Source organism: Dipodomys merriami, unplaced genomic scaffold, assembly GCF_024711535.1.
Source record: "Dipodomys merriami isolate MVZ:Mamm:240054 unplaced genomic scaffold, mDipMer1.0.p SCAF_97, whole genome shotgun sequence".
NCBI lineage: Eukaryota > Metazoa > Chordata > Mammalia > Rodentia > Heteromyidae > Dipodomys > Dipodomys merriami.
The window spans coordinates 4435415-4451040 of NW_027206590.1; the positions used below are offsets into that span (position 1 = coordinate 4435415).

Here is a 15626-nt window from a genome sequence, read left to right on the forward strand (position 1 = left end):
GAGAATGGGAGGGATGAGTGGGGCTCTGAGAGTCACCTGTGACTGGCTGAATCCTACGACTGAGTTTTGGTTTCCTTGGCCATGAAAGAAGGATAACCAGAGGTCAAATCCAGGACTCCATGTGGGCCATGACTTACAGGGCCTGTCTATAAGAAATGCATCCTGGAGGTACCCATGAAGGAAATCTAAATCCTTGCTAGGGCCACTGAGGCCATACCAAAGTAGGTGGGAGAGGAGCTTTCCTCCTACCACCCCTCCCTGGTGCCTCTTCCCAACTCACGGCCCAGCCAGCTGTCTGCATTCTGCCTTCCCACCTTCCTCTCCCACTCTTCCTTCCTGGCCTCTTTCAGGTGTGTCCTCCTACTCTCTCCCCACCAGTTAAATATCTATACTTCTTGCTGAGAAACCCCATAAACTAACCCAAGCTATAAAACCTTTGCTCCGTCCTGCCCAGAGAACTGGGTATACTATACCTCTCTGTCTAGCTGCCCATCCACCATTTTTTTCTTTAACAATGTCCTAATAAACCTATTCAGGGCCACCCACCCCATCAGGCTCCCGGCCCCTACTTTGGGTCCCCGAGATTATTCATGGTGCTCTGAAGGAATGTGGACCAGGCCACCACGGTGCCATCATCAGTCTGAGATGTAATTTTACTTTGGAAAGGTAAGGAATGGCACCCACTCATTTCCCATGGGGAAAGCTCTACCACTTGAGCCACACCTCTACGACTGGCTTTTCACTGCTAACTGGAGATAAGAATCTCATGCATTTGTCCATCTGGGCTAGCTTTGAACCATGATCCTCAGATCTCATTCTTCTGAGTTGCTAGGATAACAGTCATGATCTACCAGTGCCCAGCTTCCTTTTTTTTTTTTTAATTAGTACAAATAACTTGCATGCACATCTTTACCCATATTTCTCTCACTTGTTTGTGTATGAGTGAATGTCTAGAAGTGGTTTGCTGAGCTCCAAGCATATGTGTGGTTAATCTGAGGAACATCCCCTCCAAGGTCTGTCACGTGACATTTCCAAAGAGGGAGGGTCTGCTTGGGCACAGCCTGCTCTTTCTCACTGATACTTCATTTTTTTGCTTTCTCCAGGTCAAGCAGCTAGGTCTAAATTTGCATTTTTTGGGGGGGGGAATAATGACGTAAAGTTTTATGCCCTATGCTTACTGCTCTTTCTACTTTTTTTGTGGGACACATCTTCAAAGAACAAGAGAAATACCCATTTACAGAAAATGAGAACCAAATGACATGTGAAAGATCAGATCAAAGACTTGATAATGATTGTTAATTTTCTTCATAAAAGAACTGGCCTGGGGTAGGATAAGGAAGACCCACTTTAGATGTGGGGACCAGACAGGAAGTCATATTTAGTAATCACATTAAAGACTGCAGATTCTTGGTTGCAGGGTACTACCTGGTACCTGGTGAGGTGTGTGTGTGTGTGTGTGTCTGTGTGTGTGTGTGTCTGTGTGTGTGTGTGTCTGTGTGTGTGTGTGTCCAACCTGGGGCTTGAACTAAGACCACTGTCCCTGAGTTTTGTGCTACAGGCTAGTGCTCCATCAATTGAGCCACAGCTCAACTTCCAGCTTATTGGATATAAGAGTCTCATGGACTTTCCCCACCCAGGCTGGCTTCAAACCTCAGTCCTCAGATCTCAGCCTCTTGAGTGGCTAGGATGACAGGAATGAGCCACTAGCACCAGGCTCTGGTGAGTTCTTTTAAGCTTTCAGAAAGAGCAATGCTCTTATCATACAACTAGTCCTAGAAAGAGAACAAAAACAAAATGTCTTTGGGCACATGGTTATAAGTACATCTGACAGCAGTGATAAATAAGATCACAAGAAAACCACAGTTCTAGCTCATTTCTGACTCCAAGATGAACATATTGAAGAGAATACTAGACAATATAGTATTTCTAATAAAAAAAATCTGCCAAGACCAAGTTGAGGTTTTCACAGTCAAAATGTGGAAATTGCCAGGCACCAATGGTTCAGGCCTATAATCCTAGCTACTCAGGAGACTCTGATCTGAGGACTGTTATTTGAAGTAGCCTGAGCAGAAACGTCTGTGAGACTCTTCTCTCCAATTAACCAGCAAAAAACTAGAAGCAGAGATGTGGCTCAAGTGGTCGAATGACAACCTTGAATGAAAAAACCACGCAAGAGTGCAAAGTCCTTGGTTCAAGCCTCAGTGCTGCACAAAAAATATGGAAATTTATACACAAAGTACACTATGTTCATGGCATAAACTTTAGGAAAGAGAAACTATGATCATCTGATTAGAGTCTGAAAATTTAGCACTTAATCCTAATAAAAGTCTTTCAGCACTGGATTAAAACACAAGCCTTATCATGATGAAAAATGGATTTGCAAACCAGCTGCCGAAAGTGAGTATTAGTCAATTCCATCTTATAAAATACTTTGAGAAATCCAGCCAATGTCATAACATATGGAAGAAAAAAAAACTTGGAAATAAGGGGAAAGCACCATTAGTTATACATGAACTATTCGCGTAATGTTCCAAAGAAATAAATGTTAGCCAGAAATGTAAAGGAACTTGAACCCTTATATGATAGGAAATGGAAAATGTAGATCTTTGGGAATTACTAGGCACTCAGCTCTCAGAGAGGTGAGCTGCTATGTGAATACAGAGCAAATCAGGTCCTGAGTTCAAGTCCTGGTCCTGAACAACAAAAATAAACCATTGCTAGAAAATAAGCGATAATTAAAAAAAAAATCATCCTTAATTTTACAGAGATGAGAACATGATTAGCTAGCAAAGTCATAGCCCAAGACCAGAAGAAGGGGACCCATGAGCCTTTACTAACGACGTGCAAACCCATAATTTCACTCACTCAACAGATTTTAATAAATTGAGGCCTAAGGTGGGGCTGAACATTTAAGAAGTGGTTGAACGTTATGTTAACTTACCTATGCTGGTAAGAGTTGAGTGCTGCTGGTGACTCACATCTGTAATCCTAGCCACTCCGGAGGCTGAGATCTGAGGATTGCTGTTTAAAGCCAGCCTGGGGAGAAAAGTGTGTGAGACTTTTATCTCGCATTAAGTACCAAAAAGCTGGAAGTGCAGTTATGGCTCAAGTGGGAGAGTGCTTACCTTGAGCAAAAAATCCTCAAGGATAAGGTCCAGGTCCTGAGTTCAAGCTCCAGAAGAGAGGAGGGGGGAGAGAGAGAGAGAGAGAGAGAGAGAGAGAGAGAGAGAGAGAGAGAGAGAGAGAGAGAGAGAAGGAAGGAGGGAGGGAGAGAGGGAGAGAGGGAGGGACTAGGAGGGAGAGGGAGAGAGGGAGAGAGGAAAAGGGGGAAGGGGAGAGAGAGAGAGACAGAGAGAGAGAGACAGAGAGAGAGACAGAGAGAGAGAGAGAGACAGAGAGGAGTCAGGGAGGACCCACCACTCTCAGGAGAGGGGACTCAGTTGGGCTAGGAAGGACCTAGACTGTGTTTTCAAAAGATGGGAGGGATGTTCTTTCTACTTGACACCCGGGGTATCTCTTCCACCTTGTCAATAACCAAGGGCAGATGAGGAGATACTGGGGCTCATATGCCAGTGTTTCACCTGTCTTGTCTATCACAGATCCCCAGCTTAGGTCAGCCTCTGGTGTGACATTGAGGATATCATGTGACCCACAATCTCTGCACTAACAGTGTTTAGGGCCTGGGAAGCCATTCATGAAGACAGGAAAGTCAGGTATGTTTAGAATCCCTTACTCCTCCCGGGGTGCAGTGGGTCCTGGGGATACAGAGGCAAGTATGCAGTGAGGAGAAAAGCTGGTCTCTGATGACTGTGCCACCTGCCATATGCCCCTGGGCTTGTTGCCTTGTCACTGAACGCTCTGCGTTTCCAGCCAGATGGCTATTCATTCTCTCATTCATTCTTTCACTTGGTGCACAGATGTTTGCTGAGCACACCTCCGTGCTGGGCACCCTGCCAGGCCCAGCAGCGACTAAGACAGACAAAGCAGGTGTGGAAAGTGAACAACGCCTGTCCCCCCACCCCCCAGCCCTGCACCATCTGGGGATTCTTGGGGCCATCGACTAACTAGTGCTGATTACAATCCTAAAAGACACAATCGTGAACACCATAATCCCGAATGTGAAAATCCTAAAAGATCAAAATCCCCGCAAATCTGAAATCCTGGAAAATTAAAATGCTGAAAATCCGATCCCAAACACGGAAATCCTGATATTGGCAATTTCTTCTGTAAAGAATGCTATTTGAGGGATAGAATGTCTAATTCTAAGACACGGAGTATTAGTTCATTTCTGGTTGTATGGAGGATAGTTACTGAGTTGCTTATTTAGTTGTGCATTTCTGCTTTTCACTTGTAGCACCAGGCCTTCCTTTAAAAAACATTGGGCAGGAGGCTGGGAAGGTGGCTCAGTGGTAGAGTGCTTGCCTTGCATGCATGAGGCCCTGGGTTCAATTCCTCTGTACCACATAAGCAGAAAAAGTTGGAAGTGGAGCTATGGCCCAAGTGGTAGGGTACTAGCCTTGAGCTGAAGAGCTGAGGGACAGCACCCAGGCCCAGAGTTCAGGCCCCATGACAGGCAAACAACAACAAAAATAAAAAAAAACAAGGGCTGGGAAGGTGGCTCAGTGGTAGAGCGCTTGCCTTGCATGCCTGAGGCCCTGGGTTCGATTCCTCAGCACCACAGAAGGAAAAAGCCAGGGTTGGCACTGTGGCTCAAGTGGTAGAGTGCTAGCCTTGAGCTGAAGAGCTGAGGGACAGTGCCCAGGCTCAGAGTTCAGGCCCCACGACTGGACCCCCCCCCCAAAAAAATAAAAAAACAAAAAATGTTGGGCAGGCCGGGGTCTGGTGGCTCTTGACCATAAGCCTAGCTCTTCAAGAGGCTGAGATCTGGGAATTATAGTCTAACACCAGCTTGGGGAGACACAGCTGTGAGACTATTCCAATTAACCACCAAGAAAGAAGGATGTGGAGCTGTGGCAGTAGAGTCAGCCTTGAGCAATAAAGCTAAGCAAGAGGAGGCCCCATGTTCAAGCCCCAGTGCACACATACACATAGGCATCAGAAAACAAAACTAATTTGACAAGCTAAATGACCTTCTAAACCAAGTAAACAAGGTGATAGAGATTCTGCAAGGGTCACAAAACCTATGAAATGGTCCCTTGATTACTAAACATACAATTTCTTGTATTTACTACTAAATCTAAGGTAGAAAAACTAGTGTGTGCTTCACTTTTTCTAGCGGATAGCTCTTTAAAGAAGAGCTCAACTCTTTGTTGATATCTTGGCTTTGGATGACTGTATAAGGTGTGATAGGCCACAGTCATGTTTGATCTAGCTCATCGGGGGCCAGGGATGTCTCCTATTTCAGGTAGCCCAAGAGTAACCAACAACAGTGCCACCTGTTTCTTTCCACATTTTGCTTTTGGACCTGATTCTTCATGAGTATAATTAATCTGTGTACAAACATCATATCCTTGTGACTATCATCAGCATCCTTGGGGGGGGGTGTATGCTTGTGAAAATACACATCATTATTGCTTGTTACTGTGCAACAGGGTGATGAAGTGTACTGTTGTTTTTCTTAAATATACCTCTCTTTCTTGCAGTACTGAGAATTGAACCCAAAGCCTCATGCATCTTAGACAAGTTCTCTACCACTTGAGCCATGCCCTAGTTTCTAAATTCCCCTTTAAAAATGCAATCTCTACAGACATTTTTCATCTAGTGCAGAGGCTGTACCTACTACCTGGCTAAGAATTCAGAGGACCAGTGGTGGGCCTGGGGAATGCAGATACTGTTGAAGGATGAAGGCCAAGAGGTGATGCTTGAGGTGGGCCTTCCATGGTGAAGGGCAGTTTCATGGGCTGTGAGCAAACAGGCACAGCTTGCCAAGAGCAGAGGACATGCCAGCAAACAGTTGGAGAAGGCAAAGTACTGTAGCTGTGGAGTACCACGCTGACTAGACATTGGGAAAGTTTTGAAGACAGTGAGATGTGGGCATGTTGCTTTTAGGGGAGTCCAGGTGAGGTTGAGGAGGATGGGTGATGGAAGGAGAAAGACGCAAGGAGTGGAGGCCAGAGCACTCACCCTCAGAATAAGCTGGGCTTGTGATCCATTCTCACCAGTAGAATTTAATGGACAAGTGGGATGAGAAGTTGACACGCAGTCAGAAGTGCTGCATCACAGTGACAGGTGCTGAGAAAGAGGTCTATAAGGTGCAGGAGATAAGTGGCTGGGAGGAGCTCATCGATCAGGCCTTCCTGGAAGACAGCAGGGCTCAGACAAAGGATCTAAGATGGGAATGAACTTGGCTGTAGAGCAGACAGGGATCAAGTACAGTGAGAGTTGGGAGAGTGGAGATCAGGAATAAGCTGGACCCTGCTGAGTTCACATTGGGAGAAAAAGCAGACAGGGGAGGCCCCTGAGGCTCTGGGAAGTGACGGGCATTTGTGTCCGCCCTCTCCCACCACGTGAGGACCAGAGAGGGTCCTGTGGTCAGGAAATGGGCTGGCCAGACAGAATCTACTGGTGTTTTGCTTTTGAACATTGAGAAATAAATCTGTTTATAAGCTCATGTCATTTTCCAGTGACGTGTAGAAAAGAGGGAGTCCTTATTACAGCCCCAGGTAATGGCAGAGTTTGAGGGAATGGTGGGCCAAGAGGTCTATATGGAAGAGGGGGTTGGTTTGGGGGCTCCCATAAGCATAGCTGTGACAGCAGCACCAGAAACACTAGCATTGAAGTCAAAGTTACACAATGGGGAGCTAGATAGCCTGGGCCTGGATTTCCCCCCACCCCCCCTTTCTGGTCCTGGACTTAAACTCAGGGCCTAGGCCAGCACTGTCTTGAGACTATTTTTCCCCCCTCAAAGTTAGTGCTCTGCTACTTGAGTCACAGTACCACTTTTGGCTTTTGGGTGGTTAATCGGAGAGAAGAATTTCATGGAGTTTCCTGTCTGGGCAGACCTTGAACCTTGAATCCTCAGATCTAGGCCTCCTGAGTAGCTAGCATTTACAGGTCCGAGACACTGGTGGCCAGCTAGACATGGACTTTTTTTTGGGGGGGGGATCCGGTCATGGGGCTTGAACTCTGGGCCTGGGCGCTGTCCCTCAGCTCTTCAGCTCAAGGCTAACACTCTACCAACTTGAGCCACAGCGCCTCTTTTGGCTTTTTTCTTTTTGCTTATGTGGTGCTGAGGAATCAAACCCAGGGCCTCATGCATGCAAGGCAAGCGCTCTACCACTGAGCCACCTTCCCAGCCCTAGACATGGACTTTTTTGCAGCAGGCAACACTAATATCTGCAGTTATATAGCTTGTGTGGACATTGCACAAGCAGTAGCTTTGTGCTAGGGCCAGGCACACTGAACTTAGGGACCCCACCTCAGAGCAGTGAGTAGGATGCTTGTTTAGAAGAGATGAGGTCACAGAGCAGGGGAGTCATGGAGGTCCTCCGCACCTTGGTCTGACATGGACAGCCCCTACTGGATGGGCCCGCATCAGAGCACCACAGCAGCTGTGTCCCTGCTTTGTGGGCCAGGGCAGCAGGGTGAGCGGTAGCGAGCAGATGGCAGTCAGAAGAGGCTTACTTTATTAGTTTGCCGTAAGATGAGAACATGGGATATAGCAAAAACAAACAAAAAAACCAACACCCCCAAACACAAAAAACCCCACTAAAAATGTTTATGATTTAAGCATATTTAAATACCAAGATGATCCTAGAGAGAAAAGGTTAACCATGCAAAAGAGGAGGTCAAAGTCCCAAAGCTGAGAGAGCAGGGTAGATATGGGTCTGCTTGTGAGACGATGGCCTCTTCCACAAGAACAGGAGAAAGAAAAAAGAATGGGTGGGATACAAGTAGGCTTGTGACACTGACAGCCAAATTTATTCAAGGAGACGCTATGTGATGACTCCATAATCTTCACAGAAAAGGAAGCAGGATTACCTCGTGGGGTGAAGTTAAAGGAGTTGGAGATGGAAAGAGGGTGTTATGGTAACTTCAGACATTGAGCAATTATTGGCAGTGAAACCAATGTATTAAGGGGTAGCTAACAGGTCCAGGTAAGAAAGAGGTATCGTAGGGCACATTCCCATTCAGGAAAACGCAAAGGAGCTGGCGGAGTGGTAGGCGGCTCAGGAGGTTAGGGGAGAGTGAACGCATGCAATTGCAAAGGGATTTCAGAACTCTGGACAGATGGAAGCTCACTGGCTGCAGACCCCAGACAGCAGCTGGTGGTCCCATCTATCTGCCAGTTTACCACCTTCTGCAGGAAGAGCTGTGGTTTTCCTTCTTCCTTTTACCATCCTGTGAATCCAGGGAACACCTTGTAAACTTCAGGTGGAGGCAACAGGGAAAGAGGATCAATACACACAGGCCAAAGATGGTGTTTCTCTCTTTTATTTAAAAACAGTGCTTCATTACCATTCGCAAAGGGTGAGGCAGTCCTCCTCCTTTGCTTAAGTTTATAAAAGCCAGCAACATGATCAATAATTTATACACATGGAGAGTAATACAAAAAATAAGGAAGAAAAGCTAAAGATCTAACTACTCCGACCTTCACAATTCCAGCTACTTGATAATAATAGGAGTAACCCAATGAATACTGTATGGTCTGAAAGCTACTATACAATATGATTCTTAAGGAGAAGGGAGGGGAATTAGAGACTGTCACAAAGCCCTGGGGTGCTTCTCTGGAGTTGGCAGGGAAACAGGGCCCTGGGCAAGCGGCTCGGGTGTCCTAGGAAGTGAGTCTTGGGGAGGACGGGAGGGGAGGAGGCAAGGCCAGGTGGTCAATTGTACAAACATCCCATGGATGCCCCCAAGACCCAAATGTACCTGTTCTGCCATGGCAATGGGAGGGGCCAGAGAATCCGTGGTGCACGTGGGGCCCGGCCAGTCCCTGCCATGGGTGGGGGTGGGGAGGAGAGGAGAGGTTCTGCGGCAGCGGCGCTTGAGCCTTGCAAAGATCTGGACTGAAAAGCTCAGAGCCTCAGGTGGGTGAGCCTGTCAAGGACAAGGAAACTCCTCTGGCTCTCTCCTCACTTTGTAGCCCTAGTGTCAGCCCAGCCTGGCTTCAAATATTCACAAGCAGAATGATAACATAAGAAAAAAAAATTCATGTCCTTTAAGGGGGAAAAATAGGATCAATTCATCACTCGATATATAATACAGCCAAAATGAGCTGCCGAATAAGCACGCGCACACAAAAATACTGTGAACAGAAAATACGAGGAAACGAAGAAGCTGGGAGTCTTCATGGGGTGCAGACATCACTTAAAGCACTTATCAGTCCCCAGGAAAAAAAACAACAACAACAACAAACCAAAACATTTTCTTTTTGAAAAATTCAAAAACCTCACATGCCCGCTGGGGAATCTGGTATTGGTAATGGGCAGGGGGAGAGGGGAGATAAAGAGAATCTGGGTTCCCTTTTTGCTTGCCAGGGTGAGCTGAGCCCTCATGTCACTGGCAGGTATAGCACCACCAGGCAGAGGACCATGGCCCTATGCTGGTGGTCTCCATAAAGGCAAGGTTTGAGTTTTGGCTGTTGAGCAGTTCTCAGTTACCAATCCCTGCCAACCAGCACTACCATGGCTGAATTGATCTACCGTTTTCCTGAGTAAACTGTAACTGGTTACAGTTTCGGTAACATGCATAAGAACTCGGCTACTACAGCCACCTGCAATACTTCAGGGGTCCCTCCATCCCTTGGCTCCTCATCCTAGCGCCTCTCACTGAGAAATGCCATAACTGGTAGTCTGGTCTGTGAGCTGTATTTTCAAAGCAAGGTGCCAGAGACTCTACTGTACTCAGTGATTGAGAGGGCACAGGCTGGCTTAGGACACCCAGAGCCGACTTGGAAAGGGCCCTGTTTCTTGCTCTAGCTCCTGGATGGCTATTGCCTGGCTGATCAGTAAAGCAAGGATGAAGGAAGTACACAGGAAAAGGACAGGGAGGGAAGAGGCTTTTGGACAGTAACATTTCCAAAAAAATATAGTGTTTTATGCAACAGAGAATCAAATGTCACTGTTGTATACTACAAAGAGTCAGACATTCTCAAGAGCATGACAAAATAAAACACACACGTTTACATCCGATGTTCACCTTGCCCACTATTTTTTTTCCTATCTTAAAACAGTGCAAACAGGTAACTTATGCTTTTTAAAACATCACGACCCCTTCCCCACCCTCCCCTCCCCAAGTCCCTTTCCTCCTAATATCTGGGGGAAAAAAATCTGCAATTCTGCAAATGTTACTGTGCTAGAGAGTTGCAAGCAGCAGAGAATCGGCTAACCTGGGCAAAGAGGGAAAGTTCACCCCTCTCCCTCTTGAAATGTCCAGGTGCTAACCAAACTGTCCCTTAGTTGGCCTTGTTCTTCTGCCAAAAGGAAGTACATCCCTGGGGCAGCTTCCACCCCATCTTATAGTCCGTCATATCTGGAAGCTACGTCGTTACTGGATGGTGGTGATAACTGATGTTTGCTACGTCTCTAGTAAAGCATACCCTAAATTAAGAGCAGTTCAGCCCCTGAGGAGTCCACATTCGAGGAAAAGCTGCTATCACTGATTTCTATTGACTAGATAGCCACTAGCTCCCCTTGAACTAAGAGCTGAGCCCCAGTTGACTTCTTTAAAGAAAGAAAATATACTGGCTCCATTCAGACTGAGGCTGCTGGAGGATGATAGTGATAGGTTTTGTTAAACCTGAGAGCCTTAAAAATCGATGAATCACAATGATGGATCTGAGTTAATGCAGTTGAACTATGGAACACAGGAATTCTAGAAAAGACCTAAGGGCAGCTCTCTGGGATGAAAGAGGGATATCCAATAAAGGTTTTAACTAGGGGTCTCCCTAAAGGAGGCCGACTTCTAAGAATAAGATGCCTAGTATAGAAAGTCCAGGTCATGGATGAGAGCGAAGTTGAGAAGGCCATCCTTGAACTGTGATTCAGCAACAGTAAGCTTTTTGAAAATTTATCAGCCTACATCCCCTAGAGAAGTTATTCATAAAATGCCAACCCCTTTGGCTGTGTCAGGAACGCAGAAGCACAGATGCCTCAAGGAACCTGCCTCTGGTGACGCTGATGGGAGGGGACCTCCAAGCTCCACAGCGGATGGGGAGGCTGATACTGTGAGATCAGGATGGTTGAGAGGGCTTCGATTCTCAGCGTTGACCCTGAAAACCAGAGGGCCCTTGCATAAGAAGCAGAATTCCAAGTATTCTGTCTCAGAAAAGGGAGCTGGAGAAAGCGACACAGAAGAGCACCCCTGGCAATACAGCAGGAACACCCTGGAAAACAGAGCTTGCCTTGGAGGCCTCAGCCAGAACCAGCTGAACTGAAGTGCACAAAGGCTCCTCAAAGCCTGGACTCTGCCTCTTTTGGAAGGCTATGGGAGGGAGCTGCCTTCTCTACCTTGCCGGCTATCCTCATTCCTATCCAAGAAAAGAGAAACATTCTCACTCCTCTGCCACAAATATCACCAGTGAGGACTTGATGGGGTCTCCACCCGGCTAAGTGGCTTGCTACTTTGGGAGAATGACCCTAATGTCTGTTTCTTCAGTCAGCGGACATTCTCCCTCAAAACCAAAGTAAAAGAAAGAACCTCCCTGCCCTCATTCCCCAGAACTCTGTAAGCCCCCAGCCCTTGTCCTCACCTAAAATATTTATATACACACAATATTGTCTTAACAGCAACAAACCTAACTTTGGCTTGGGGGAGGAGGCAGCCCTGTGAATGGCCATTTGCTTGAACTGTCTTGTCCTTTACTCTATTGGCTTCCTCCTTCCCCGAATCCATGAGTGCACCAGGCCTGGAGTTTCTTTGCCATCTCCCCAGGTTATTAGGGAAGAGGGATGGGAAGAGGGAGATGTCTCCATGTGGCAGGCCAGTGCCCTCCCAGACATCAGTTTACAAAGAATGCTTGATACTGTCACATGTCAGTCATTTTAATTCAGGGACACGAAATCAGCTTATCAGAAAAGAACGTGTGGAGGCAGGAGTTAAAAAAAAAATCAAACAAAACCCATAATAAAGCAGAAGCTCCACGTCTCTGAACTACTCCCTTTAGCAGCTATCCCTTGGGGTGAAAGTTCACCCTAGTACCAGTGTGAGCAGAGCAAGGAGCCAGCGGACCATACTTGCCCACTTCCTAATGCTTTTTGTTTTGGAAACACTGTCAGACTTTTGTCTTTACTAGTTATAGCCCGGAGCTTTCTCCCCTACCTTGCTAACATACAACTAAAGCTAGACAGCAACTGCAGTGACTCACTGTGTGGACTCTGCAGGGGACCCTTGCCGTTTCATAGCTTCTTTTCTTGGTGGGCTCTAGATTTTGTTTCCTGTAGTGTTAATGTGCACCAAGTGGTTCAGGTGCTCAGCTGGTATCTTTGGAGGATAATGCGAAGCTGGGTGGAATGGCCAAGAGAGCTGGAGACTGTGGATAGAGAAGTGACTCACAGAGGCTCTGGAAGATGAAAATTCCTATGGCTTTGGGGTGAATGCAAAGTGCCTCTGCCTGTCCTCAAGTGTCTTTATCACCAACACTCCCAGGGGCAGCTGGCCTAGGGGCTTGACCTTTCCCCAACAGATGCTTTATTATGTTTTCAAATAAATTGTACTGATTTTCTGTTGCAAGCAAGATAAGGAATATCAGACTTAGTATTCCTTTTTCCTCTTCTGAACCCTCCTTAATGGCTCTCAAAATTTTTATTTTGACTCTTCAAGCTGTGCCAAGATACCTGGAGGAAATCTGGCTATTTATTCTCTGTCCCTGGATACGAAACTCCTGAATGTTGAGGACATGGGAGCAGCATGTAACTGAAGAACAGATGAGCTACACGGTGGTTACAGAAGTAGCCAGCAGATGTGCTAGGATTGGAGGAAAGAAAAGAAACAAGTGTTTTCATACTCCAGAGTTCATTCTGAGATTGGTTTCCTAATGAGGTGTTTATTATCCACAGTCTGAGAGCGTGTTTGGAAATATCAACACTGTAATTCCAAAAGCTATGCCAACTGTCTCAGGCTGGGTGTGTAAGATGATTGTAAAAAGAATGGAGAAGACAGGAGGGAAGGAGGAGAGGAAAAGTGTTTTTAATTCTCCTGCTTTGCAAGCACAAATTCCTCTCTAGTGGCATGTGGATTCCAGCCACAGCCAATCAGAATCTCCTGCCAAAGACCAGAATTCAGAAGACTAGAAGAATATGCTGCTGCAGAAAGATCTCTTCCACTTCTGTTGTCCCCAGCCACGCAGCACCAGATACACTTTGGTAATTCTGTCTGCCGATTTCTGATCAGATGCATATCTCTGCTCCTAGTGTCTCTCCTTCCTCATCAACTGCCTTTTCCGTGACTGACAGAATAAGCTAGGCACGGACATATAGACATGGAAATGCATTATCTTTTTTTTTTGTTTGTTTGTTTTTCGTTTACCACAGTTAAAAAAAAAGAAAAAAAAAGAAAAAAATGCACAATCTTTGGAACAAAAGAATTAAAGGCAGAAATTTAAAGGAAAAATACATATTCAAAGAACATAGTGAGGTATAAAAAAGTATTCTCTCTTTTTTTGTGTTTTTTTTGTTTGTTTGTTTGTATTTCCTCTTCATCTTGCTATAGAGTTCCTCTACTAGTAAATATTGCAATAGCCAGGCCTCATGAACTGGGGGCTGTCCCATTTGCAGGGGTTTCACGTCACTTCAGTAGGGGGCAAATCGGCTGTAGCCACCTCGGTATAAACTCGCCTGTAGTGATTAAAGACAAAAATAATTAGACAGCTGATGAGAGCAGCATCACAAATGAAGAAACGTGTCTTGGGGATGGATTTGGGGAAATGGCTTCCTTTGAAACTTCAGTGAAAGGGGCCACATACTGCCTGGTGAAGTCAGGAAACCAACTTCTGCCTCCAAGGTGCACCAGCCAGAGTCCAACACAACACCTACTTTATTAATCAGCCCAGAACGGAGACTTAATGAAGTTCAAGCTGAGTTTAGCAAACAGAATGATTTTGACCAGAATGGGTCTTTCTTTACCCTGATACATAATCACAATCCTTACCAGAGACCCATCAGGGGCATGTGTTACTTCTGATCTTTATTTTTGACATGAATTCGTGTCACATCCTGTGTTTGAGATGATTCAACTTAAGTTCATCTTTCAACTATATATACATAAAAATCCATTTCCTTTGCAATCTATCTATTGGATTGATTCTACAACTGCCCAAGGTTACCAAAACCAGTGGATACTCCGGTCCCATATATATATATATATCTCCTCTATATGCTTTCAGTCATCTTTAGAATACTTTTAATTCTTTCCCTAGTATTTCAGTTCTTTCTATGGATGTGAAATGTATTCACATGAAGGGCTGAGTATATACTAACTAGTTTGTTTCTTTCAACTTTATCTGATGGCTTATCTCTGTCAAGAAGTTCCCCAGAAATCTACCTTTCTTTGGCTCATTTTTTATATAGGACTTTTTACATATGATTTTTATCAGAAACATCCACTGTTGTGCTATTACTCTCTCTGCTTCAATTCTAAACATACTTTCCCCGAAGACCTTATCTTTTCTGTCCCCAAACCTTCATCAGCGGGCTTTCGTTGGGAAAAGTGGCAGGCTCTCATATTTCACACCTTAACTTTTTCACTTCATTCTGCTTCCCTCTCAGACAATACTGCCCATGTATGGAAGTAGCTGCCTAGCTGCATTCTGTGTTGGAGGTCCCACTGAGGCAAAGCCTGCCTGGCCAGTAAGTCCCATTCACTAGAACTAAAGTTTTTCTAGCCAGACCCAAGAATATTGCAGTAAGGACTTTGGTTAGGGTAGATTATTCTAGATAAGCTCTACGGTCATCTTTCATTTTTTCCATGAAAATATCACTTTTTGCCAATGATAAAATGTTATTGATAGAATAATATCTACCAGAAGGCTTAGGAATTAGCAGAGATATGCTTTGGATCTGCAATTCAAAATGATATATATTATGATCTTTGGAAAGCTTGCTCTGATTTTTATTCTCCAGTCTTTGCCAGTATCAATCAATAAAATTATGACAATGGCATGTATCTAACACTGGAACTTGTTCCCTTACTCCTCTTCTAAATGATGTCATTATTCATCGAAGACAGGCACTACCCATTCCTTTCTAAGCCACATAGCTGATATACAGATAACGACAGTGACGTGAAGTTTCCAGTGACCTAGGAGGCTCTCACATTGTGGCAACAGATGAAGGACTGAACTGATCCTTTCTCGAGACCTTTTATAGTCTGTATGTAAAAGTTAGAGGGAGAAAAACAGTTTAAGGGAAAATGTATATTCACTTACCACAGCGCCAACTCCATAGCTAGCGGCAGGGGCAAGGGCATGGTAGGGGTCGGCTGTGTACACCCTGCCATAACTGGAAAAAAGAAGCACAATCAGAAAGAGAAGAAAAGGGTTTACTCTGCTAAAGATGTGAGTTATTTAGTCTTGAATTGTTATTAGGAAAATTCTACCTGAATGCAGTCCTGAAATATTCTGAAGTACTAGAAAGGGAGTTGAAAGAGGAAGAAGGAGACTGCAGTAGCAGATCCAAGAAAATACAACAAGACAGTGAATAGGGGGAGGGGCCCATGGCTCCTATGCT

At 45.3% G+C, this 15626-nt stretch overlaps 1 protein-coding gene across 22 annotated transcripts in view; it reads right to left on the bottom strand.

Annotated features, from left to right (window-relative positions):
- Positions 1 to 8378: 8378 nt before the first annotated feature.
- LOC138821975 (RNA binding protein fox-1 homolog 2) overlaps positions 8379 to 15626 on the bottom strand; it is a 245481-nt gene continuing 238233 nt past the window's right edge. For all 22 annotated transcript variants that reach the window (XM_070014449.1, XM_070014447.1, XM_070014463.1 and 19 more), the window contains 2 exons: positions 15326 to 15398; positions 8379 to 13736 (listed from right to left, as the gene is read on the bottom strand). In XM_070014449.1, the coding sequence (XP_069870550.1) occupies positions 13682 to 13736; positions 15326 to 15398 (128 nt within the window). In that variant the 3' untranslated portion in view covers positions 8379 to 13681. The remainder of the gene's footprint in view (positions 13737 to 15325; positions 15399 to 15626) is intronic.